Genomic DNA, 24572 nt, shown 5'->3' on the forward strand with positions numbered 1-24572 from the left:
CCGTGCGCAGGGAAGGGAAGCAGAGACTGCCCTTTTCACGGACCAGCCGTTTGCCCCTTTCTGTGTTCAGAGGAGCAGGTCCACTGACCTCGGGCACGCAGGCTCCCGAGAAGCACGTCTCCGGCAAGAACAAGGGCCGCGTGGCGATGACGAGGGAGAAGGAGGGGTGTGAGGACGGAGCTGATCTGGGGACAGGAGGTCCTCACACGACACAGCCGCCCACAGAGGCACAAAGGCCGCGGCCCCCGGCCCACAGCTCCCCGAGGAAAGCCCGCAGTCACTCACCGTCGGGAGCCGCACCCTCTCCCGCAACTGACGGAACAGGCAGAAGCTGCCGAAATGCCGGGACCCGGACACGCTCGGAACCCAGGGAGCAAACCGACACTCAGGGCTGGACGACCTTCACGTGCGCGTTTACCAAGACGACCACCCTCAGCCCAGAAAACAAGTCTCAGTACATCTGGAAGCACTGAGACCAGACAGAGCACCCCTGCCCACGACAGAACTAAACTGGAAATCAGTAACCAAAACATGTCTAAAGAAGCTGCAGGAGTTGAAAATCAAAACAATGAAATTCTAATGCATCAGCCAAAGGAGAAGTTTACAAGACAAACACAAATGTAGTTTGCACTGAATGAGAAGGGGAAAAAAAACACACAAAAAAACCCAAAAACCAACACATCAACAACGTTTGGGATGCCGGTCAAGCAGCGCTCGGAAGGAAGTTCACAGCATTAAGTGCTTCCGTGAGCAAAGCAGAAAGGCTGAGTGGACAGAGCTGCCTCGTTAAGAAACTGCAAGGAGAACAGTTAGCCCTAATGTGAGCAGCAGAGAGGAAACAATAAAGACGGGAAATCAATGTGATAGGAAATCACTACAAAAAAGTTAGCAAAACTAAAAGCTAGTTCTCAGAAAAGATCAGGAAAATAAAAAACTTCTGGCCAAACCGACTGAGGATAAGGACAGAAGACACAAATGCCAACATCAGAAGTGGCAGAGGGACGTCAGTCAGTACAGACCCTAAACGTGTGGAATCTTATCAACAATGTGTGTCAATAAATTCACCAAGTCACAGGAGCTGGGCACACACTTGAAAGACGGGAACTACCCCATCAAACTCAATGTCCACAACCTTCCCAGGGAGAGAATGTCCAACCCCAAATGCTTCACTGTGAATTCTGCCAAACGTTTATCGTGAAACACCATCCCAGTTCTAAACACGCGGCTCAATAACCCAACCAATTCTGTGAGGCCAGGCCACCCTGCGACCGAGCCAGAGAACTCACTAGACAACGCATCTCCAGATGGGTGTCCTTCCGGAGCCTGGATTTAAACCCTAACAAGACACAAGCAATCAGAACCCAAAAGCACGCAAGGAGGAAGAGACAGGATTTATGATGAAATGGGATTCATCCAAAGACGCAAGACGGCTTGAGGGAAGAAGAAAAACCACAGGAGCACTCAATACGTGCAGAAAAGCAAATTTCAACACGCGTTCAAGATTTTACACAGTAAAAGGGCTCTCAGCAAACTAGGTTCCTCAACCTGATAAAGGACACAGGAGCAGCTGCAGCTCCCACGCTGCGTCTGCGGGGAGTGACGCGCCCCAAGGCTGGGGGGGCGAGGGCTATGGTGCTCCCACACCCCGAGTCAACGTCCTCACGGAGGCCCAGCCAGCACAGCGAACAGGGCAGGAAAGAGGATACAAGACCCGCAGATTACAGAGCAAACGGGGACACTCTCTTCATGTGCAGAGGACGTGATCGTCTACTGGAAACTCCTAAGGAACCTGAAAAAGTGATCTTACGTGTCGTCCAAAGCCAACACACAAAAACCAACAGCAGTTCTGTGCACTTCAAGGAACAGCCATGAACTGAAGCAAAATAACGCTACTGACAGTATCGTCAAAGACATGAAACACTGGGTTATGCCCAAGTATTCATATGTTTGAGGAAAGACCAACATGACAAAACGGTACTGAGAGAAATTAATGATGACTTAGAGTCTGAGAAATGCCGGGCTCATAAGCCGGCAGACTCGATGTTGGAAAGGCGTGGACTGTCCCCAAATTCACCTACACACTCCAACGATCACAACCCGAATCCCAGCAGGCTCCTTCCCCAGCAGGCGTGGGGACGGTGATTCTGCAGTTCACGTGGGAATGCAGAGACACCAGAACAGTCGCAGCACTTGAGAACCAGAGAGAAGCAGGAAAATCAGCACTGCCGGACGTGAGCACAGCAGTGAAGCTACAGCAGCGGGGCCAGCGCTGTCCTGCTGTGACAGACGGCCCGTCACCGACACCCAAGAGCCTCCAGGGACAGACTCACGTACGGCAATTCCCGTCGGAAGAAGGTGCCAAGGCAAGTCAGCGGGCGGACGGGGTGCCCAGCGAACAGGTCTGGGGCCACTGGACACCGTGTGCAGAGACGCACCTTCCCTCCTACCCCACATGCGCCAACACCCAGCTCAGAGTGGAGCACAGACCTGAAGGGAAGAGTTACCCGAATCAGCCTTTAGAAGAAAACACATGAGAAAAATCCTACTGGCCTCGGATTTGCCAACACTTCCCATCAAGGATACAAATGCATAAACCAAGTAGGGAAAAAATCTGAAAACTGGACACAATCAAAATGAAAAACGTTTGCAATTCCAAAGACTGTTACAAGAGCAGAAAGACAAGCAAACATTGGGAGAAAACGTCTGCTACACAGTACCTCTGACAAAGGACTTGCATCTAGAATGTATGCAAAGCACATATAACTCAACAGTAAGAAAACACCAGATTTTTAAACGGGCAAATGATCTATCTGAACAGGCATGTCATGAAAGAAGACATACAATGATAAATGGGCACATTTAAAAGATGCTCACTCAGTACTGACAGTCATTAGAAATGTGCAAATTAAAACAAGCTATCTCCATATACCCAGTAGGATAGAGCTATGGTTGAATGTTCGTGTCCCCACCCCACCCGGCAAAGGTCTTATGTTGAAACTTAATCCCCGAGGTGATGGTGTTAGGAGGTGGAGCCTTTGGGAGGTGATGAGGTCATGAACGGGATCAGTGTCCTTATAAAAGGGACTCCAGAGAGCTCCCTCACCCCTTCTTCCGCGTGAGGGCACAGCAAGAAACTTCTGTGCCCCAGAGGACAGCCCTCACCAGAACCAGCCCTGCTGACACCCTGATCTCGGACGTCCAGCCTCCAGAACTATGAGAAGTAAACTTCTGTTTTATACGCCACCCAGTCTGCAGGATTGGTACATCAGCCTGAAGCAAGACAAACGGCTACAATTAAAGGGAGAGAAAAGCAAGTGTGCTGAGGATGTGGAGCGATGGGAACCACACATGCTGGTGGGGACGCAAGATGGTGCAGCTGCCGTGGAAATCAGCGGGGTGGTCCCTCAGTACGTCAAACACAGAATCACCGTATGACCCAGCAATTCCACTCCTAGGTATGTGTACACACACCCACACCACCACCCACCCTGCCCCCAGCCAAAAGAACTGAAAACGGGGCCTCACACAAACACTCGTACTCAAGTGTTCACAGGAGCACTGCTCACGACAGCCAAAAGGTGGAAACCACCCAAACGCCCAGCTATGGATGACTGAATAAGCAGAATGGGGTGCAAGTACCTAATGGAACATGACCCAGCCATGGAAAGGAGTGAAGCTTTGACACAGGCTACCATGTGCATGGACCTCGAGGACGTGATGCCAAGTAAAGGAAAGAAGTCAGACACAGGACAATTAGTCCTGGTTCCATTCACATGAAACATTTAGAGCAGGCAAATCCACAGAGACAAGAAGCAGATGAGCGGTGTCAGGGGCTGGGGGAGGGGGAGTGCAGCGACTGCCAAGGGGCCCAGAGCTTCTTTTGGGGTTAGGAGAATGTTCCGGAACTAGACAGTGGTTAGGGTCGTGCAACACTGTGTGTGTAGTAAGGCCTCTAAATTTTAGATTTTAGAATGGCTAACGTGCTGATAGATTTTTATGTGAATTTTACCACAATTAAAAAAATAAGTACCTACTGTGTGATTCTATTTGCATGAAGTTCTAGGAAACTCTAACTGATCCACAGTGACAGAAAGTAGACCAGTGGGGGCCTGGGGCTGGGCCAGGATGGACTGGAAAGGAGCCAAGTTTGGGGGGATGCTGGAAATGCTTCTCATCTCGACTGCATAGTCTCACGGGGATTCACACACATCAAAGCTCACAAAATGGTACACCGTAAACATCTACTGTTTACCTCACATCAGTTATACCTCAAGAGAGCTGCCAAAAAAAGAAAAAGATGTTGATGAGAAACAAACACATAACCAGGGACTGAACATAATCATTAGGGAAATGAGACACGAAGCCACAGTAAGTGACCTCTGCAGGGGCACCAGCTCGGCTAAAGTGAAAAAGCGTCAACACCAAGTGCTGACAGCTTACAGAGCAACTGGCGTCTCACACACCGCTGGCTGGACACACATAACGGACAGCCACACTGGAAGACGGTTTCGCAGTTTCTTATAAAATTAAACATAGAGTCACCAGATGACCAAGCAATTCAACTCTGCAGCATTTCTCACCTCAGAGAACTTGCAAAGGCGTTGCACAAATCCTGTGTACAGACGTACACAACAGCTTTATTCACGAGACAAAACTGGGAACACCCTTTCACCCACCAGTAAACAGATACACCCGGGGACGTGCGAGCACGGACCGCTGCTCAGCAGCAAATGCTCAGGACGGACACTGACGACTAGGCTGCGCGGAAGAGGCCAGGAAGTCCCAGACAGCCCACCGCATGGTCCCATTCACGTGAAATTCCAGAAAGGGCAGAACAAGAGCACCATAGGGCCAGGGAGTGAGGGCGAGGTAGGCCGGGACCTGGGACCCTTTGCTGCAGGGCTTGCACATGGACAAACGTCTCCTCCAGCAACAGATACAAAGAAACTATAAGGGACTAAAATAACTGCACACACGTGCAGCTGGGGCAAGTTATGAACAAGACACAAAGAAGTCAGAACCTAACTGTCACTTCTGCGGTGCCAGGAGCAAAAGCAGGGTCCTGCACCCATGATCCCTGTACATGGCACCACCAAGGGGGTGGGCAGATGCCCAAGCCACTCCCTCTGGCCCAACCCACTGATCAAGGAGTCCAAGGGACGTTCCTGGGGGATTAGTGTTCCCTACCTTGCCGGTGATGTGGATCCACAGGGGTGAACATTTATCAAATTCTGTCAAACTGTATACTTAGAATTGGGGAGTCTTACTCTGTGTCAATTTTATCTCAATAAAGCTGACTGAAAAATAATTATTGTTCAATTCAAGAAGCTGGAAAAAAGTGACAATAGAAAAAAATGTAAGAAAGTAACAAAAATGGAAGCAGAGGTTCATGAAGGAGATGAACAAAAAATTAAAGTACTCAATGAAGCTGATAGATTCTTATCTGAAAAAATATAAGTTAACCTCTAGCATGACTAGTCAAAAGGAGAGATAAATAACCCTATGAAGACAAAGGGTCAAATGTGCAGATCTGAGTTCTTGGATTGAAAGAATTGATACTGCCAAAATGAATATACTACCCAAGGCAATCTACAGATTCAGTGCAAACCCTATCAATTTACCAATGGCATTTTTCATAGAACTAGAAGAAAAAAATTTTTAATTTATATGGAAACACAAAGACCCCCAAATAACCAAAGCAATCTTGAGAAAGAAAAACAGAACTGGAGGAATCAGGCTCCCTGGCTTTGGACTACACTACAAAGCTACAGTAATCAAAACAGTATGGTCCTGGCATAAAAACAGACACACGATTCAATGGAACAGGATAGAAAGCCCAGAGCTAAACCCATGCACCTATGGTCAATTAATCTATGACAAAGGAGGCAAGAATATACAATGGAGAAAAGACAGTCTCTTCAATAAGTGGTGCTGGGAAAGTTGGACAGCTACATGTAAAAGAAAGAAATTAGAACACTGTGTAATACCATACACAAAAAAACCCTCAAAATGGATTAAAGACCTAAATGTAAAGTCTTTACACCGGGCGGGACGTGGAGGGGAAGGAGGAGGGAAGGAAACGTGGAGGTGGGATGGGACCAGCACCCTCGGGGCGGTGAGGGGAGGGGTTCCTACAGCGGAGGAGGGTCAGCGGGGACGGGGAGAGGCGATCAGGGGATCAGAGGGGAATGTGGCCAGCGTCTCCCCCGACCACTCGGGCCCTGGCGAGCCTGCTGGGGTCCTGGGCCTAACCCTCAGCCCTCCAGGGCCCCTCCCTCTGTGCTAGGCCTAAGCCCCACCCCTCAGGCCTCTTCCAGCCCCCTTTTTCCTTCTTTTTTGCTGTTGTGGTTCTGTTTTGCCTTGTTGTTGTTGTTTTATTTTTAATTTTACAATATTTTTATTTTTCTAATTTTGTTTTTTTTTTTTTTTTGCTGTGCCGTGTGGCTTGTGGGATCTCGATTCCAAGGCTGGGGGTCGGGCCTCAGCTCCTGTGGTAGGAGCACCAAGTCCAAACCTCTGGACTAACAGAGAACCTCAGGCCCCAGGGAATATTAGGCAGTGTGAGGTCTCCCAGATGTCCTCATCTTCCACCAAGACCCGGCTCTACACAACTGCCTGGAAACTGCAGTACTAGACGCCTGAGGCCAAACAACCAGCAAGAAAACAGGAACACAGCCCTACCCATCAAAAAAATGAGATGACAAAAAAAATATGTTACAGATGAGAGAGCAAGATAAAAACCTACAAGACCAAATAAATGAAGAGGAAATAGACAACTTGGCTAAAAAAGAATTTAGAGAAATGACAGTAATGATGACCCAAAATCTTGGAAACAGAATGGAGGCACGGATCGCAAAAATACAAGAAGTGTTTAACAAGGACCTAGAAGAACTAAAGAACAAACAGAGATGAACAACACAATAACTGAAATGAAAAATACACCAGAAGGAATCCACAGCAGAATAACTGAAGCAGAAGAACGAATAAGTGAGCTGGAGGATAGAATGGTGGAAACAACTGCCGAGGAACAGCATAAAGGGAAAAAAATGAAAAGAGATGAGGACAGTCTCAGAGACCTCTGGGACAGCATTACACACACCAATGTACAAATTATAGGGGTCCCAGAAGAAGAAGAGGAAGAGGAAGGGTCTGAGAAAATATGTGAAGAGATTACAATTTAAAACTTCCCTCACGTGAGAAAGGAAATAGCCAACCAAGCCCAGGAAGTGCACAGAGTCCCATACAAGGTAAACCCAACAAGAAACACACCAAGACCCTTATTAATCAAACTAATAAAAATAAAATTCAAACAAAAAATATTAAAAGCAACAACAGAAAAGCAACAGATAACATACAAGGGAATCCCCATAAGGTTATCAGCTGATTTTTCAGCACAAACTCTGCAGGTCAGAAAGGAGTGGCAGGATATATTTAAAACGATGAAAGGGAAAAAGCTACAACTAAGATTACCCAGCAAGGATCTCATTCAGATTCGACAGAGAAATCAGAAGTTTTACAAACAAGCAAAAGCAAAGAGAATTCAGCACCACCAAACCAGCTTTACAGCAAATGCTAAAGGAAATTCTCTAGCAGGGAAACACAAGAGAAGAAAAAGACCCACAAAAACAAACCCAAAACAACTGAGAAAATGGTAATAGGAACATACATATCAATAATCATCTTGAATGCAAACGGATTAAATGCTCCAACCAAAAGACACAGACTGGCTGAATGGATACAAAAACAACACCTGTATATACGCTGTCTACAGGAGACTCACTTCAGACCTAGGGCTACATACAGACTGGAAGTGAGGGTGAGGGGTGGATGGAAAAAAATATTCCATGCAAATGGAAATCAAAAGAAAGCTGGAGGAGCAATACTCATATCAGGTAAAATAGACTTTAAAATAAAGACTATTATAAGAGGTAAGGAAGGACACTACATAATGATCAAGGGATCAATCCAAGAAGATATAACAATTATAAATATATATGCACCCAACATAGAAGCACCTCAATACATAAGGCAAATTGCTAAGAGGCATAAAAGCGGAAATTGACAGTAACACAATAATAGTGGGGGACTTTAACACCCCACTTATACCAATGGACAGATCATCCAGACAGAAAATAAACAGGAAAACACAAGCTTTAAATGACACAATAGACCAGACAGATTTAATTGATATTTATAGGACATTCCACCCGAAAGCAGCAGAACACACGTTCTTCTCAAGTGCACACGGAACATTCTCCAGGATAGATCACATCTTGGGTCACAAATCAAGCGTTGGAAAATTTAAGAAAATTGAAAATCGTGGCAAGCATCTTTTCCGACCACAACGCTGTGAGATTAGAAATCAATTACAGGAAAAAAACTGTAAAAAAATACAAACACATGGAGGCTAAACAATATGCTACCAAATAACCAAGAGATCACTGAGGAAATTTAAAAAATACATAGAAACAAATGACAATGAAAACACAGCAACCCAAAACCTATGGGATGCAGCAAAAGCAGTTCAAAGAGGGAAGTTTACAGCAATTCAATCACACCTCAGGAAACAAGAAAAATCTCACATAAACAATCTAACCTTACACCTAGCAACTAGAGAAACAAGAACAAAAGAAAACTAAAGTTAGCAGAAGGAAAGAAATCATAAATATCAGAGCAGAAATGAAGAAAACAAAAAGGAAGAAAACAATGGCAAAGATCAATAAAACTAAAAGTTGGTTCCTTGAGAAGATAAACAAAATTGACAAACCTTTAGCCAGACTCATCAAGAAAAAAAGAGAGAGGATTCAAATCAATAAAATTAGAAATGCAAAAGGAGGAACTACAGCTGACGCCACAGAAATACAAAGGATCATAAAAGACTACTACAAGCAACTGTATGCCAATAAAATGCACAACCTGGAAGAAATGAACAAATTCTTGGAAAGGTACAACTTTCCACAACTGAACCAGGAAGAATTAGAAAATATAAACAGATGAATCACAAGTAATGAAATTGAAACTGTAATTAAAAATCTTCCAGCAAATAAGAGTCCAGGACCAGAGAGAGCTTAACAGGCAAATTCTATCAAACATTTAGAGAAGATCTAACACCTATCCTTCTCAAACTCTTCCAAAAAAACTGCAGAGGGAGGAACACTCCCAAACTCGTTCTACAAGGCCAAAAGCAGACAAGGATATCACAAAAGAACAAAATTACAGGGCTTCCCTGATGGCGCAGTGCTTAAGAATCTGCCTGCCAATGCAAGGGACAAAGGTTCGAGCCCTGGCCCAGGAAGATCCCACATGCCGTGGAGCAACTAAGCCCGTGCGCCACAACTACTGAGCCTGCACTCAAAAGCCCGCAAGCCACAACTACTGAGCCCATGTGCCACAACTACTGAAGCCTGTGTGCCTAGAGCCCATGCTCCACAACAAGAGAAGCCACAACAATGAGAAGCCCGCTCACCGCAACTAGAGAAAGCCCGCGCACAGCAACGAAGACCCAACACAGCCAAAAAACAAACAAATTAATTAAATAATTAAAAAACAAAAAGAAAATTACAGACCAATGTCACTGATGAACATAGATGCAAAAATCCTCAACAGAATTCTAGCAAACAGAATCCAACAAAACACTAAAAGGATCATACATCATGATCAAGTGGGATTTATCCCAGGGATGAAAGGATTCTTCAATATACACAAATCAATCAATCTGATACAACATATTAACAAATTGAAGAATAAAAACCATATGATCATCTCAATAGATGCAAAAAAAGCTTCTGACAAAACTCAACACCCACTTATGATTAAAAACTCTCCAAAAAGTGGGCATAGAGGGAAACTACCTCAGCATAATAAAGGCCATATAATGACAAACCCACAGCAAACATCATTCTCAATGGTGAAAAACTGAAAGTATTTCCTCTAAGATCAGGAATGAGACAAGGATGTCCACTCTCGCCACTATTATTCAACATAGTTTTGGAAGTCCTAGCCACGGCAATCAGAGAAGAAAAAGAAATAAAAGGAATACAAATTGGAAAAGAGGAAGTAAAACTATCACTGTTTGCAGGTGACATGATACTATACGTAGAGAATCCTAAAGATGCCACCAGAAAACTACTAGAGCTAATCAATGAATTCGGTGAAGTTGCAGGATACAAAATTAAAGCACAGAAATCGCTTGCATTCATATACACTCATAATGAAAGATCAGAAAGAGAAATTAAGGACCCGATCCCATTTACCATTACAACAAAAAGAATAAAATACCTAGGAATAAAGCCGCCTAAGGAGGCAAAAGACCTGTACTCAGAAAACTATAAAACACTGATGAAAGAAATCAAAGATGATACAAACAGACGGAGAGATATTCCATATTCTTGGATTGGAAGAATCAATATTGTGAAAATGACTATACTACCCAAAGCAATCTACAGATCCAATGCAATCTCTATCAAATTACCAATGGCATTTTTCACAGAACAAGAACAAAAAATTAAGGGGCATCAACAGAAAATCTACAAACAATAAATGTGGGAGAGGGTGTGGAGACAAGGGAACCCTCTTGCACTGTTGGTGGGAATGTAAATTGATACAGCCACTATGGAGAACAGTATGGACATTCATTAAAAAACTAAAAATAGAACTACCATATCAACCCAGCAATCCCACTACTGGGCATATACCCTGAGAAAACCATAATTCAAAAAGACACATGTACCCCAACGTTCACTGCAGCACTATTTACAGCCAAGACTTGGGAACAACCTAAATGTCCGTCAACAGATGAATGGATAAAGAAGATGTGGTACATATATACAACAAAACATTACTCAGCCATAAAAAGAAATGAAACTGGGTCATTTGTGGAGATGTGGATGGACCTAGAGCCTGTCATACAGAATGAAGTCAGTCAGAAAGAGAAAAACGAGTATCGTATATTAACGTATGTAGGTGGAATCTAGGAAAGTGGTATGGATGAACCTCTTTGCAAGGCAGGAATAGAAAGACAGACGTAGGGAACGGACTTCCCAAACCTAAAGAAGGAAACAGATACCCAGATACAGGAAGCACAGAGGGTCGCAAACAAGAAGAACCCAAACAGATTTACACCAGGACATGCTATAACAAAAATCACAAAAGTTAAAGAGAGGATTCTAAAGGCAGCAAGAGGAAAACAAAGAGTTAATTACAAGGGAACCCCTATAAGGCTATCAGCTGATTTCTCTACAGAAATGCTGCAGGCCAGAAGGGAGTAGCAAAACATATTCCAAGTATTGAAAGGGAAAAATCTGCAACCCAGAATACTCTACCCAGCAAGATTATCATTTAGAATAGAAGGAGAGACAAAGAATTTCTCTGACAAGCAAAAACTAAAAGGATACAGCAATTCTAAACCTATCCTAAAAAAATAGAGTATGGCTGAGTAACTTTGCTGTGCACCTGAAACTATCACAACACTGTTAATCAGCTGTACTCCACTATAAAATAAGAAAGTTAAAAATAAAAAGAAAGAAATATTGAAAGGTCTTCTCTAACTAGAAACGAAGCGAGAAGATATAGGAAAGAGGAAATCACAATTGGGAAATAAATCACTTAAATAAGCCAGTATACAAATCAAAAAGAAAAAAAACCTATTTGTGAAAGCAATGATAAACACAAGGAACAGCAAAAGTATAAACATGAAGATGTAAAAGAGGACATCAAAATCACAAAATGTGGAGGAGGAGAGTAAGAATACATAGATTCTCTTTTTTAGAACGTGTCTGAGCCTATATGACTATCAGTCTAACAAGCAGATGTAGGAAGGGGTTAACATACTTGAAAAAACAGGATAACCACAAATCAAAAACATACAGTAGATTCACAAAAACCAAAGAGAAGAGAACACAAGCATAAAATAAAAGGAAATGATCAAGCCACAAAAAGAAAAACAAAAAAGAAACATATAATCAACTGGAAAGCAAGGTTTAAAATGGCAATGAATACATTACTTATCAATAATTACCTTAAATGTCAACAGACTAAATGCTCCAATCAAAAGACACAGAGGGGCTTCCCTGGTGGCGCAGTGGTTGAGAATCTGCCTGCCAATGCAGGGGACACGGGTTCGAGGCCTGGTCTGGGAAGATCCCACATGCCGCAGAGCGACTGGGCCCGTGAGCCACAATTGCTGAGCCTGCGCGTCTGGAGCCTGTGCTCCGCAACAAGAGAGGCCGCGATAGTGAGAGGCCCGCGCACCGCGATGAAGAGTGGCCCCCACTTGCCTCAACTGGAGAAAAGCCCTCGCACAGAAACGAAGACCCAACACAGCCAAAAATAAATAAAATAAATTAAAAAAAAAAAAAAAAAAAAGACACAGAGGAGTTCCCCAGTGGTCCAGTTGTTAGGACTCAGCACTTTCACTTCCATGGCCCAGATTCAAACCTTGCTCGGGAAACTAAGATCCCATAAGCCGCTCGGCGCAAACAGAAAAAAAAAAAAAGACATAGAATGGCAGATTGTATTAAAAAACAAGAGTTTACAATATCCTGCCCACAAGAGACCTACCTTAGGGCAAAGGACATGCACAGATTGAAAGTAAAGGGAGGGGAAAAAGGTATTTCACGCAAACAGAAATGACAAAAAAGCAGGGGTCACAATACTTATATCAGACAAAACAGACTTTAAAAAAAAGGCCATAAAGAAAGATAAAGAAGGACACCATATAATGACAAAAAGATCACCACAAGAAGAGGATATTACACTCATCAACATATATGCACCCAAATACATAAAACAAATACTAGCGGACATAAAAGGGAGAAATTGATAGGAATACAATAATTATAGGAGACTTTAACACCCCACTCACATCAATGGACAGATCTCCAGACAGAAAATCAATAAGACAATAGAGCTCCTAAATGATACAACAGAACAGTTACACTTAATTGATATTTTCAGGACATTACATCCAAGAAAACCAGAATACACATTCTTTTCAAGTGCACATGGAACATTCTCTAGAATTGACCATGTACTAGGGCACAAAACAAACCTCAACAAATTTAATGGTATAGAGATTATTTCAAGCATCTTCTCTGACCACAACAGCATGAAACAGGAAATCAACCACGGGAAAAGAAATGAGAAAAAAAGATTACATGGAGACTAAACAATATGCTACTAAAAAAACCAATGGGTCAGCAAGGAAATCAAAAAGTAAATTAAAAACTACCTTGAGACAAATGAAAACGAAAACACAACCATATAAATCTATGGGATGGATGCAACAAAAGCAGTTCTTAGAGGGAAGTTCATAGAGATAACAGGCCTTCCTCAAGAAACAAGAAAAATCTCAAACAACCTAACCTACCACATAAAAGACTTAGAAAAAAGAAGAACAAACAAAACCTAAAGTCAGCAAGAGGAAGGAGATAATAAAGAAGAAATAAATAAAATAAAGATTAAAAACTAGGAAAAAATCAATAAGACCAAAAGCTTGTTCTTTGAAAGGGTAACAAACCCAACAAAAATTGACAAACCTCTGGCCAGGCTCACCAAAAAAAGAGAGAGGACTCAAATAAACAAAATAAGAAATGAAAAAGGAGAAACATCAACCAATACCACAGAAATACAAAAAACCATAAGAGAATACTATGAACAACTACATGCCAACAAATTCGACAACCTAGAAGACATGGACAACTTTCTAGAAACATAAAACCCACCAAAATTGAATCAACAAGAAATAAGATAATTTGAAAGCCTGAAAACTGGAAGTGAAATAGAATCTGTAATAAAAAAAAAAAAAACTCCATACAAACAAAAGTCCAGGACCAGATGGCTTCACAGGCAAATTCTACCAAACATACAAAGAAGAACTTTTACCAGTCCTTCTCAAACTCTTTCAAAAGACTGAAGAGAAGGGAACACCCCCAAAGACATTCTATGAAGCCACCATCGACCCAATACCAAAACCAGACACTACCAAAAAGGAAATTACAGGCTAATACCTTTGATGAACACAGATGCAAAAATTCTCAACAAAATACTAGCAAACCGAATCCAACAACACATAAAAAAGATCATACACCATGACCCAGTGGAATTCATCCCAAGTTCACAAAGATGGTTCAACATATACAAATCAATGTGAAACACCACATCAACAAAAGAAAAGACAAAAACCACATGATCATCTCAATAGATTCAGAAAAAGCACTTGACAAAATTCAACATCCATTCATGATAAAAACTCCTACCAGAATGAGAATAGAGGGAACAGATCTAAACATAATAAAAGTTATTTATGACAAGCCCACAGCCGACATACCCTCAAAGGGGGAAAGTTAAAAGCCTTCCTGCTAAAACCTGGACCAAGACAAGGATGCCCACTGTCACCACTTGTATTCCACACAGTGTTGGAAGTCTTCGCCACAGCAATCCGGCAAGACAGAGGAACGGGCATCCAGATGGAAGGGGAGAGGTAAACTTGTCACTACGTGCAGACGACATGATACTGTATGTAGAAAACCCTAAAGACTCCACACAAAAACTACTAGAACTGATAAACGAATTCAGCAAGGTACCAGGATACAAGATTAACATACAGAAATCAGTTGCATTTCTTTACACTTTAACGTACAGAAATTGGACGCATTTCTTTACACTAAAAATGAAAGAGCAGAAAGTGAATGTTAAAAAAAAAAAAAAAACCTTTTAAAGTCACACCAAAAAAACAAAAAAACCCCCCAAAAACTAAGGAATAAACCTGACCAAGGACGTGAAAGACTTACATGCTGAGAACTATAAAACATTAACAGAGGAAGTTAAAGATGATTCAAAGAAATGGAAAGATATCCCATGCTCCTGGACTGGAAAAATGAATATTGTTAAAATGGCCATACTGCCCAAAGCAATCTACAGATTTAATGCAGTTCCTAACAAATTACCCATGACATTTTTCACAGAACTAGAACAAATAATCCTAAAATTGATATGGAACCATAAAAGACCCAGAATTGCCAAAGCAATCCTGAGGGAAAAAAACAAAGCAGGAGTCATAACCCTCCCAGACTTGACAAAATACTGCAAAGCTACAGTAATCAAAATACTGTGGTACTGGCACAAAAACAGACACATAGATCAATGGAACAGAACAGAGAGCCCAGAAATAAACCCACACACCTGCGGTCAATTAATCTTCGACTAAGGAGGCAAGAATATACAATGGAAATAAAACACTTTCTTCAGCAAGTAGTGGTGGGAAAGTTGGACAGATGCATGTAAATTAACGAAGTTAGAACACATCCTCACACCATACACAAAAATAAACTCAAAATGTCTTAAAGACTTAAATACAAGACATGAACCATAAAACTCCCAGAAGAGACATAGGCAAAACATCCTCTGACATAAATCGTACCAATGTTTTCTTAGGCCAGTCTCCCGAGGCAACAGAAATAAAAACAAAAATAAACAAATGGGACCTAAACAAACTTACAAGCTTTTTCTTGCACAGCAAAGGAAACCATGAACAAAACGAAGACAACCTATGGAAGGGGAGAAAATGTTTGCAGAGGATGCAACCGACAGGGGATTGATTTCCGAAATATACAGTCAGCTCATGCAACTCAACAACAACAAAAAAACCTAATCAAAAAATGGGCGGAGAACGTAAATAGACATTTCTCCAAAGAAGAAAGATGGCCAACAGGCACATGAAAAGATGCTGAACATCGTTAATTATCAGAGAAGTGCAAATCAAATCTACAATGAGACGCCACCTCACACTGGTCAGAAGAGCCATCATTAAAAAGCCTGCAAATAACAAATGCTGGAGAAGGTGTGGAGAAAAGGGAAACCTCCTACACTGTTGGTGGGAACGTAAGCTGGTGCAGCCACTATGGAAAACAGTATGGAGGTTCCTCAGAAAACTAAAAATAGAGTTACCATATGTTCCAGCAACCCCACTCCTGGGCATATATCTGGACAAAACTACAATTCAAAAAGATACATGCACCCCTATGTTCACAGCAGCACTATTCACAACAGTCAAGACATGGAAGCAACCTAAGTGTCCAGAGACAGAGGAATGGATAAAGAAGATGTGGTACATATATACAATGGAACATTACTCAGCCATAAAAAAAAGAGTGAAATAATGCCATTTGCAGCAACATTCATGGACCTAGAGATAATCATACTAAGTGAAGTAAGTCAGAGAAAAACAAATATCATATGACAACGTAAATATATGTGGAATCTCAAAAATGATACAAATGAACTTGTTTACAAAACAGAAACAGACTCACAGACACAGAGAACAGACTTTGGTTGCCAAGGGGGAGGAGGGGTGGGGGAGGGATGGATTGAGAGCTTGGGATTAGCAGACGCAAATTAGTATCAGGTTGGCCAAAAGGTTTGTTTGGGTTTTTTTGGTAAGATGGCTCTAGTAGCACTTAGTTGATTTAACTTCATTCAAAACAATTTTGTTAGACTGTATGTGACAGCTGTCATACCAGCATGCATTTAAAAAAAGACTTATCAAAATTGGTTAAATTTTTGTGTAGCCATTTTAATATTGAAGATGGGAGAAAAAAAGCAACATTTTCGGTATATTATGCTTTATTATTTCAAGAAAGGTAAAAACGCAACCTAAACGCAAAAAAACGATTTGTGCAGTGTATGGAGAAGGTGCCGTGACTGATCAAACGTGTCAAAAGTGGTTTGCGAAGTTTCGTGCTGGAGATTTCTCGCCGGACAATGCTCCACGCTCGGGTAGACCAGTTGAAGTTGATAACAATCAAATCCAGACGTTAACTGAGAACAATCAATGTTATACCACGCAGGAGATCGCCAACATACTCACAATATCCAAATCAAGCGTTGAAAATCATTTGCACCAGTTTGGTGATGTGAATCACTTTGATGTTTGGGTTCCACTTAAGCGAAAAAAACCTTCCTGACCGTATTGCTGCATGAGACTCTCTACTGAAACGTAATGAAAACATTCCGTTTTTAAAACAAATTGTGACGGGTGATGAAAAGTGGATACTGTACAATAATGTGGAACGGAAGAGATCGTGGCGCAAGTGAAATGAACCACCACCAACCACACCAAAGGCCGGTCTTCATCCAAAGAAGGTGATGTTGTGTATATGGTGGGACTGGAAGGGAGTCCTCTATTATGAGCTCCTTCTGGAAAACCAAATGATTAATTCCAACAAGTACTGCTCCCAAGTAGACCAACTGAAAGCGGCACTCGACGAAAAGCATCCAGAATCAGTCAACAGAAATGCATAATCTTCCATCGGGATAACGCAAGACCGCATGTTTCCTTGATGACCAGGCAGAAACTGTTAGAGCTTGGCTGGGAAGTTCTGATTCATCCACCCTATTCACCAGACATCACACCTTTGGATTTCCATTTATTTAGTCCTTCACAAAATTCTCTTAATGGAAACAATTTCAATTCCCTGGAAGACGGTAAAAGGCACCTGGAACAGTTCTTTGCTCAAAAAGATAAAAGGTTTTGGGAAGATGGAATTATGAAGTTGCCTGAAAAATGGCAGATGGTAGTGGAGCAAAAGGGTGGCTACGTTGTTCAATAAAGTTCTTGGTGAAAATGAAAAATGTGTCTTTTATTTTTTACTTAAAAACTGAAGGCATACACATATACAATGGAATATTACTCAGCCATAAAAAGGAACGAAATTGGGTCATTTGTGGAGACAGGGATGGACCTAGAGACTGTCATACAGACGGAAGTCAGAAAAAGAAAAACAAATATCGTATATTAAGGCATATTTGTGGAATCTAGAAAAATGGTACAGATAAACTAGTTTGTAAGGCAGAAATAAGAGACACAGATGTAGAGAACAAACATATGGACACCACGGTGGGGAAGTGGGCATGGGATGAACTGGGAGATTGGGATTAACATATATACACTAATCTGTATAAGACAGATGACTAATAAGAACCTGCTGTATGGCACAGGGAACTCCATTTCACTGTACGGTAGACACTAACAGAACATTGTAAAACAACTATACCCCAATTAAACAAAAAATAAGTTGTAAGTATGTGAGATTATGGATGTGCTAACATTACTGTGATAATCATTTTGCAATAAATACGTCTATCGAATCGCTATGTTGTACACCTTAAACTTACACAATGTTGTATGTCAATAATCTCAATAAAGCTTACACGATGTTGTATGTCAATAATCTCAATACAGCTAGAAAGAAAGAAATAAATAAGTACAAAAACCAAAACCGAAGGTACTTTTTGGCCAACCCAATATATATAGAATGGATAAACAACAAGGTCTTACTGTATAGCACAGGGAACTATATTCAATATCCTGTAATAAAGCATAATGAAAAAGAATATACAAAAGAATCTGTGTACCTGTATAACTGAATCACTTTCCTGTACAGCAGAAATTAACACAATGTAAAACAACTTTAATATTAAAAAAGTGAAAAAAAATCACCCAGAGAATGGGAGAAAATATTTGCACACTATATATATCCGATAAGGGATTCTACCTAGACTGCATAAAGAACTCTTACAATTCAACAATAAAATGACAAATACCCCAACTGAAAAAATAGTCAAAGGATCTGAAGAGACGTTTTTCCAAAGAAGACATAGAAATGGCCAATAAGCACATGAACAGAGGCTCAACATTAACCATGAAGGAAATGCAAATCCAAACCACAAGGAGGTACCACGTCACACACACTGGGATAGGATGGTCTTTAACCAAAAAGACAGGTAACAAGTGTTGGCAAGGATGTGAATAAACGGGAACCCTCACACAGTGCTGGTGGGAATGTAAAGCGGGGCAGCTGCTTTGGAAAACAGTCTCCTAGTTCCTCAGAAAGTTAAATAGTGTTACTGCCTAACCCAGCAATTCCACTCCTAAGTATCTACCCAAGAGAAATGCAAACATGTCCGTCTACACAAAAACTTGTAGCACGTGAATGTTCACAGCAGCACCACTCACAAGAGCCAAAAGGTGGAACAACCCAAGTGTCCACGAAAGGATGAATGGATAAATACGTAAAGGAATATTAAAAGGAGTGAAGGGACTTCCCTGGTGGCGCAGTTGTTAAGAGTCTGCCTGCCAATGCAGGGGACACGGGTTCGAGCCCTGGTCTGGGAAGATCCCACGTGCCGCAGAACAACGAAGCCCGTGCACCACAACTACTGAACCTGTGCTCCTAGAGCCCGCGAGCCACAACTACTGAGCCTGCATGCCTAGAGCCCGTGCTCCGCAACAACAGAAGCCGCAACAAAGAGCAGCCCCCGCTCGCCGCAACTAGAGAAAGCCCGCATGCAGCAACGAAGACCTAACACAGCCAAAAATAAATAAATAAATTTATCAAAAAGGAGTGAAGCACGGGCTACAACGTGGACGAACCTTGAAAACATGATGCTCAGTGAGAGAAGCCAGACACAGAAGGACACACAGTGTGTGATTCCACTTACAGGAAACGTCCAGAACAGGCAAATCCAGAGAGACAGAAAGCAGATTAGTGGTTTCCTAGGGATGGGGGAGAAGGGGATTGGGGGATGACAGCCAAAGGGTATAAGGTTTCTTTCTGCGGTGATAAGAATTAACTGTAGTGATGGTTGCACAACTCTGTGAAAACACTAAAAACTACTGAGTTTACTGTATACTTTAAATGGGTGAATTGTGTGGCATGTGAATTACATCTCAAGAAAGCTGTTAGAAAAAGAAAAGAAGGCAACCGCTGGAGACTGAAAGCAAAAGGGAGCACATGAAGTTATTCAGCACACAGAACAGGAGAACTTTTCAGAATGCACATAACGGACAGAGGATCAGCCGCCAGGACGTAGAGAGAAATTTTACAGGCGGGAGGGAGAATGCAAAAAGAGAACTCACCCCAGCAGCACCAGGGGCAAAGGAGAGGCACAAGCAACCCACTGAGGAAACCTAACACTGAATCCAGAAGCACTTTGTAAGGCAGCCTGACCCACGGGGGACCGGGACGTACAAACTCCAACACCCAGGGAGTGCCCGCGCGCAGCTGACAACGACACAGAGAGCTGGGGGCTGGGTGCGCGGGAACCTGCCACGGGGCACAACACCGCTCGGCAACCTGGGGCATCTCACGGAGGTGAGGGTGGGGACTGTCCTCTGTCCAGCAAGCCCACCCCCAGGCTGAGACACCAGAGGGACCGCGCGGAACCCGGGTCCCTCGCCGCGGGCAGCCAGCCAGCCATCGGGGAGGAACGAGCACACCGTGGTGTGTTCCCGCAACAGACGGTGCAGCAAGCAAACCGACGGGCGTCCACACGCGGGACCCCGACACACACTGCTGGAAGAAAACACCGAACCGCTCAGGGGTGCGCACGGCATGGGAACACCTGGGTTCAGCTGGAAACCCCACACACGGTGCTGGTCCACGCGGACCGTGGGTCCACACGCGCCCGCCCAGAACACCACCACCCTGCACAGCGGACACAGAGCCCCGGGGCAGGGTCCCTCCAAGCCGCCACGCCTGGGAGGACGGCACACAGACACGCCCGAGGACAAAGCCTAACACGGATCCCTCTGCGCCTCAGATCACAAGGACCGAAGTAAGCGGGACGCAGGTGCGGTGAGCTCACGCACGGCCACGACCGCACAGGGACCGCGGGCCGCGTCCCCGCGCGCAGACACCCACCTTGGCCACTCTGCCCATGTCCCCCATGGTGGCCCTCTCGTGCGGGAACTGGGCGAAGGTCCTCTCGATCTTGGCGATGACGGCGTCCACGTTCACCGCGTCCTGCGGGCGGCCTCGGGGGAAGTAGAACGTGGGAATGCTCAGGCTGGCAGCGGGCGGCAGGGCCTCCTCCTTCCTCGTCTGAACCTGAGCGAGAGCGAGCGAGCAGTGAGGACCCAGCACGGCGGGCACCCGCTTCCCGCCGGCGCGGACGGGACCAGAGCGGCCGCCCCGAGCCCAGCGAACCCGACTGTGGACAGAGCCCAGACCATCGCCGGGCTGACTGCAGACGCGGGAGGCGACGCGGCCCGCGGCGGAGCGCCACACACGGCCCTGCTTCCCCCGATCCTGCCTCGGGTGTGACCCCTCAGGACGAGGACGGCTGCTGAGAGAACCTGCTCTCCTGCCCTCCCGGGAGGTCAAGGTCAGCAGAGGCGGGCTGTCCCCTCGTTTGCATCTCGCGCCTGGAACCGCCTGTCCCCACACCGTCCTCCCCTGTGGCCGGGATGCGAGGCCAGCGCCGTGGCTGGGCGCGGCCCTCGGAAAGCACCACAGCCCCGAGGGCTCGGCATCCTGGCACGGGGAGAGGCAGGAAGCCGTCCTGGAGCCCACGCCGTGCCTTCCAAATGGCAGTGTCAGCACGCCTGCCCGGTGACCGACGGGGTGACCTGCGAGCTAGCTGGGTGCAGTCACGGGTCAGAAGCGCGCACCACGCACGCAGAGGAGGGTTGCGTTCGCCAACGCCCCTGAGCAGACGGGACCAGCCAGCGGAACCACTCAGGAAGCACCTGCCGGGAGTGGACGCGCTGGGACCGGGCAGGCCTCGGGGGGCCGGGAGGGCGGCCGCACTTGGTGACGCTCGCTCTCCCTGGACCGCGGGGCACTGTCCCCCTGCAGGACGCGCGGTGTCCCTCTGCGCTGACCCGGGAAGGCCCCCTGGGTGCCAGAAACAGCTGCCCCGAGTCACGGCCCGTAATGCCCGTGGAGACTCATGCATCCGGGCACCCCTGATGGGCAGGGACAGGCAAGCACGGTTCAGCCCAGGGCCCACCTCCTAGACACACCCCAGGTTCCCTGTGGTTGGGGACACGCGGACACACCATGACGCAGCAGGAAGAGCCCAGGGTCCGGGTGGGAAGCGCTGGAGAGAGGAAGGCGCACCCAGGCCTCAGGCCACGGGACTGGCGGGGGACGGGGAGTGACCAGGTGTTCCGGAGAGGGGACGGCGAGGGGTACGCCCACCAACGAGGTCTGGGAAACTCAGCGCACACAGGGCACTACGGACACACGGAGCCCACAGCCCCTGGGCATCCAGAGACACACGCAGAACAGCAGACGGAAGGCAAACGCAGGAGAGAGGGCTCACGGGCAGGACTCCCCCACCAGGAGTGGTTACATCAGGGGGCTGGGGCGGGCAGCCAGGCCCACACAGCCAAGGACGGGGCCGGGTGGCGGTCTGCTCACTGCGGGGTGGCCCCGTCCCAGCTGCCCGACCAGGCGCACACAGCACAGCTCCACGCCCACAAGCGCCAGAGGCCCCGCCACCGACCCGCAGCCGAGACACAGCACACGCCCTCAGGAGTCACGCTGTGCACTGATTCTAACGTTGTGAGTGGACGTCACTCCTACAGCCTGCCACCCAGACCGCTTCTCCACCCGCAACACAGCAGCAGACGGCAGGCATCCCCCTCGGTCACATCAGGGACATCCCGCGTCCCCTCGGTCACACCTCGGGACCTCCCGCGACCCCTCGGTCACATCAGGGACGTCCCGTGACCCCTCGGTCACATCAGGGACATCCCACGTCCCCTCGGTCACATCTCAGGACATCCCATGTCCCGTCAGCCACATGGGGGATGTCCTGCGTCCCTTCTGTCACATCGGGGATGCCCCACGTCTCCTGTGTTTCCTGAGGTCCCAGCTGAGGCAGCTGTTCAGTGCTCGGTGACCTTGCAAGGCGCGGTGACCGCATCGAGAGGAGGTGCGGCCGTCGTGAGTCAGCTGTACCAGGTCTGTGTGGCAGCCTGGGGACACTGGGCAACGAGCTCTGTGATCACCACGGGGCCAACACAATCCTGAGGGGCTGCGTGCAGATCTGGCTCAGTCCTGAGAGGCGAGAGGAGAGCTGGGAAGGCGCACGCGGGGGAAGGAGAGGGACGGCAGGCGGCCCTGAGCACCGGCACAGCCACGGGCTGGGGCAGGGACAGCACAGGGATGGGGCGGGGGGACAGCAGGAAGCAGGAGGACAGGCCCTGGAGGAGCCCCTGACCCGGGAGGGGCCGCGGGACGCCTCCGGCCCACGTTTCATTCGGACTCGGCCCTGTCGGCGCCCAGGGACAGAGGCTGACCCCCTCCTCCCAGCCCAAAGACGTCCTGTCTCTGTGATTTGGTCTCGGGGCAGAGCTGCTGGGCTGTGATGCCCACCTACAGTGGCAAAGAACAGCCGCAGGGGAAGCAAGACCCAGCGCCGGCCCTGAGGACGGAGAGATTCAAGGGTTCACGCGTCGCCTGGGGACGCCCAGGGTTCACCTGGGGAATGTTTCCCCCCGGTTTCACTCCTCTGGGCGGGTTCAGTTTTCCCCAGTTTTCCTCGCCTCTGTTTGGAGGGCAGGATGGAGCGCAGGCCCCATGTCCTGGGCTGTCACCTGTAGCAGCTCATGGCTCACGTCTGCAGAAAGGGCTGCCGGCTTGCACCGACACCTCTGGCATCCTCCCCGGCACGGCGGCACTCAGCGCCGGGCGCCACCATCGCCCATCCCGAAATCAGCTGGGCCGGCTGGTCCCAGGGCAGGTGTCCCCACCTGCCCAGCCACGGCCGCAGACACACAGAGACAAGGTGTCGCTCAACATCGTGCGCTATTTTCTCCGCTGTCAGGACGGGGCCGCCGCCCTCACCAGCCACCGGGAAGCCAAGGGAAATGGACCCGCCAGGGACACGGCGGAGTGGAGGCTCGCCTCCTCAGCGCGGTGAGCTCTCCCCACGTCACCAGCTCCATGGCGCCTGCCCCACGGTCAGCTTGTAGGCCCCTCCCAGGGGAACTGGGCTCGGGCAGGAAGCAACGTGCTCCCAAACGGAAGGTCTGAATTGCAGGATGGAACGAAGGGCAGAGAACGTGGTGCCTACGTGGGTAAATCCACGCACACGCCCGCCACGCACATCGGTAACAAGCATGTTGTTTTACCTCTCTTTAAAGACTCTCTCAGGACAACGACACGAAACGAGAGGGGGCCGGCAGTGAAGGGTTTGAGAGTTTTGAGTTGGAGGATAAAGATACTGACTCTGTACCTAGAAAAACGAAGGCACTGACATTGTAAGATGAGCAGTAAGCTAGTATTAAGTACTCCAACGAGGAAAAGATAAAAAAGAGGGAAAGGAGAGCATAAAAAGAAACATAAATAAGATCGTGAAAATAAAACAGAATGGATTAATAATCCTTATAAATGTAAATGGACTAAATACTCCAGTTAAAAAACAAAGATCAGACAGAAAAAAGAAAGTAAGACTTACAGGAAACACATGTAAGATATAAGGACACAGAGGTTGAAAACTTTTAACAAGTGGAAAAAGATACAGCAGCCAACAGTGACAAAAAGAAGGCTGGCATCGCCGTATTCACGCCCAGATAGGACTAAAGGTCTGGATGCGACAGAGAGAGATGGTCAGGACACCACACGGGGCGCCCATCACGGGAAGCTCTGCCGACCCGGAGCTGACCGGTGCCCCAGCACAGCCTCGGCGCCGACCAAGCCAAGGTGCTGGGGAAATGCGGGCACGCGGCACAGAGGCGGGCCAGGCCCGCTCCCCCCCCCACCCCTGACGGACCACCGGATGAC

General features: G+C 46.3%; 1 protein-coding gene across 4 annotated transcripts in view; it reads right to left on the reverse strand.

The window, feature by feature from the left end:
- Positions 1-24572, reverse strand: part of PPP2R3B (protein phosphatase 2 regulatory subunit B''beta) — a 66995-nt gene that overhangs the window by 19894 nt on the left and 22529 nt on the right. For 3 of the 4 annotated variants that reach the window (XM_082375713.1, XM_082375712.1, XM_082375714.1), the window contains exon 2: positions 20700-20885. The exons of the other annotated variant lie outside the window; for it this stretch is intronic. In XM_082375713.1, coding sequence (XP_082231839.1) covers positions 20700-20885 — 186 coding nt within the window. The remainder of the gene's footprint in view (positions 1-20699; positions 20886-24572) is intronic. 4 annotated transcript variants of the gene reach the window in all.

This window comes from Balaenoptera borealis, assembly GCF_965194805.1.
Source record: "Balaenoptera borealis genome assembly, chromosome: X".
Lineage (NCBI taxonomy): Eukaryota > Metazoa > Chordata > Mammalia > Artiodactyla > Balaenopteridae > Balaenoptera > Balaenoptera borealis.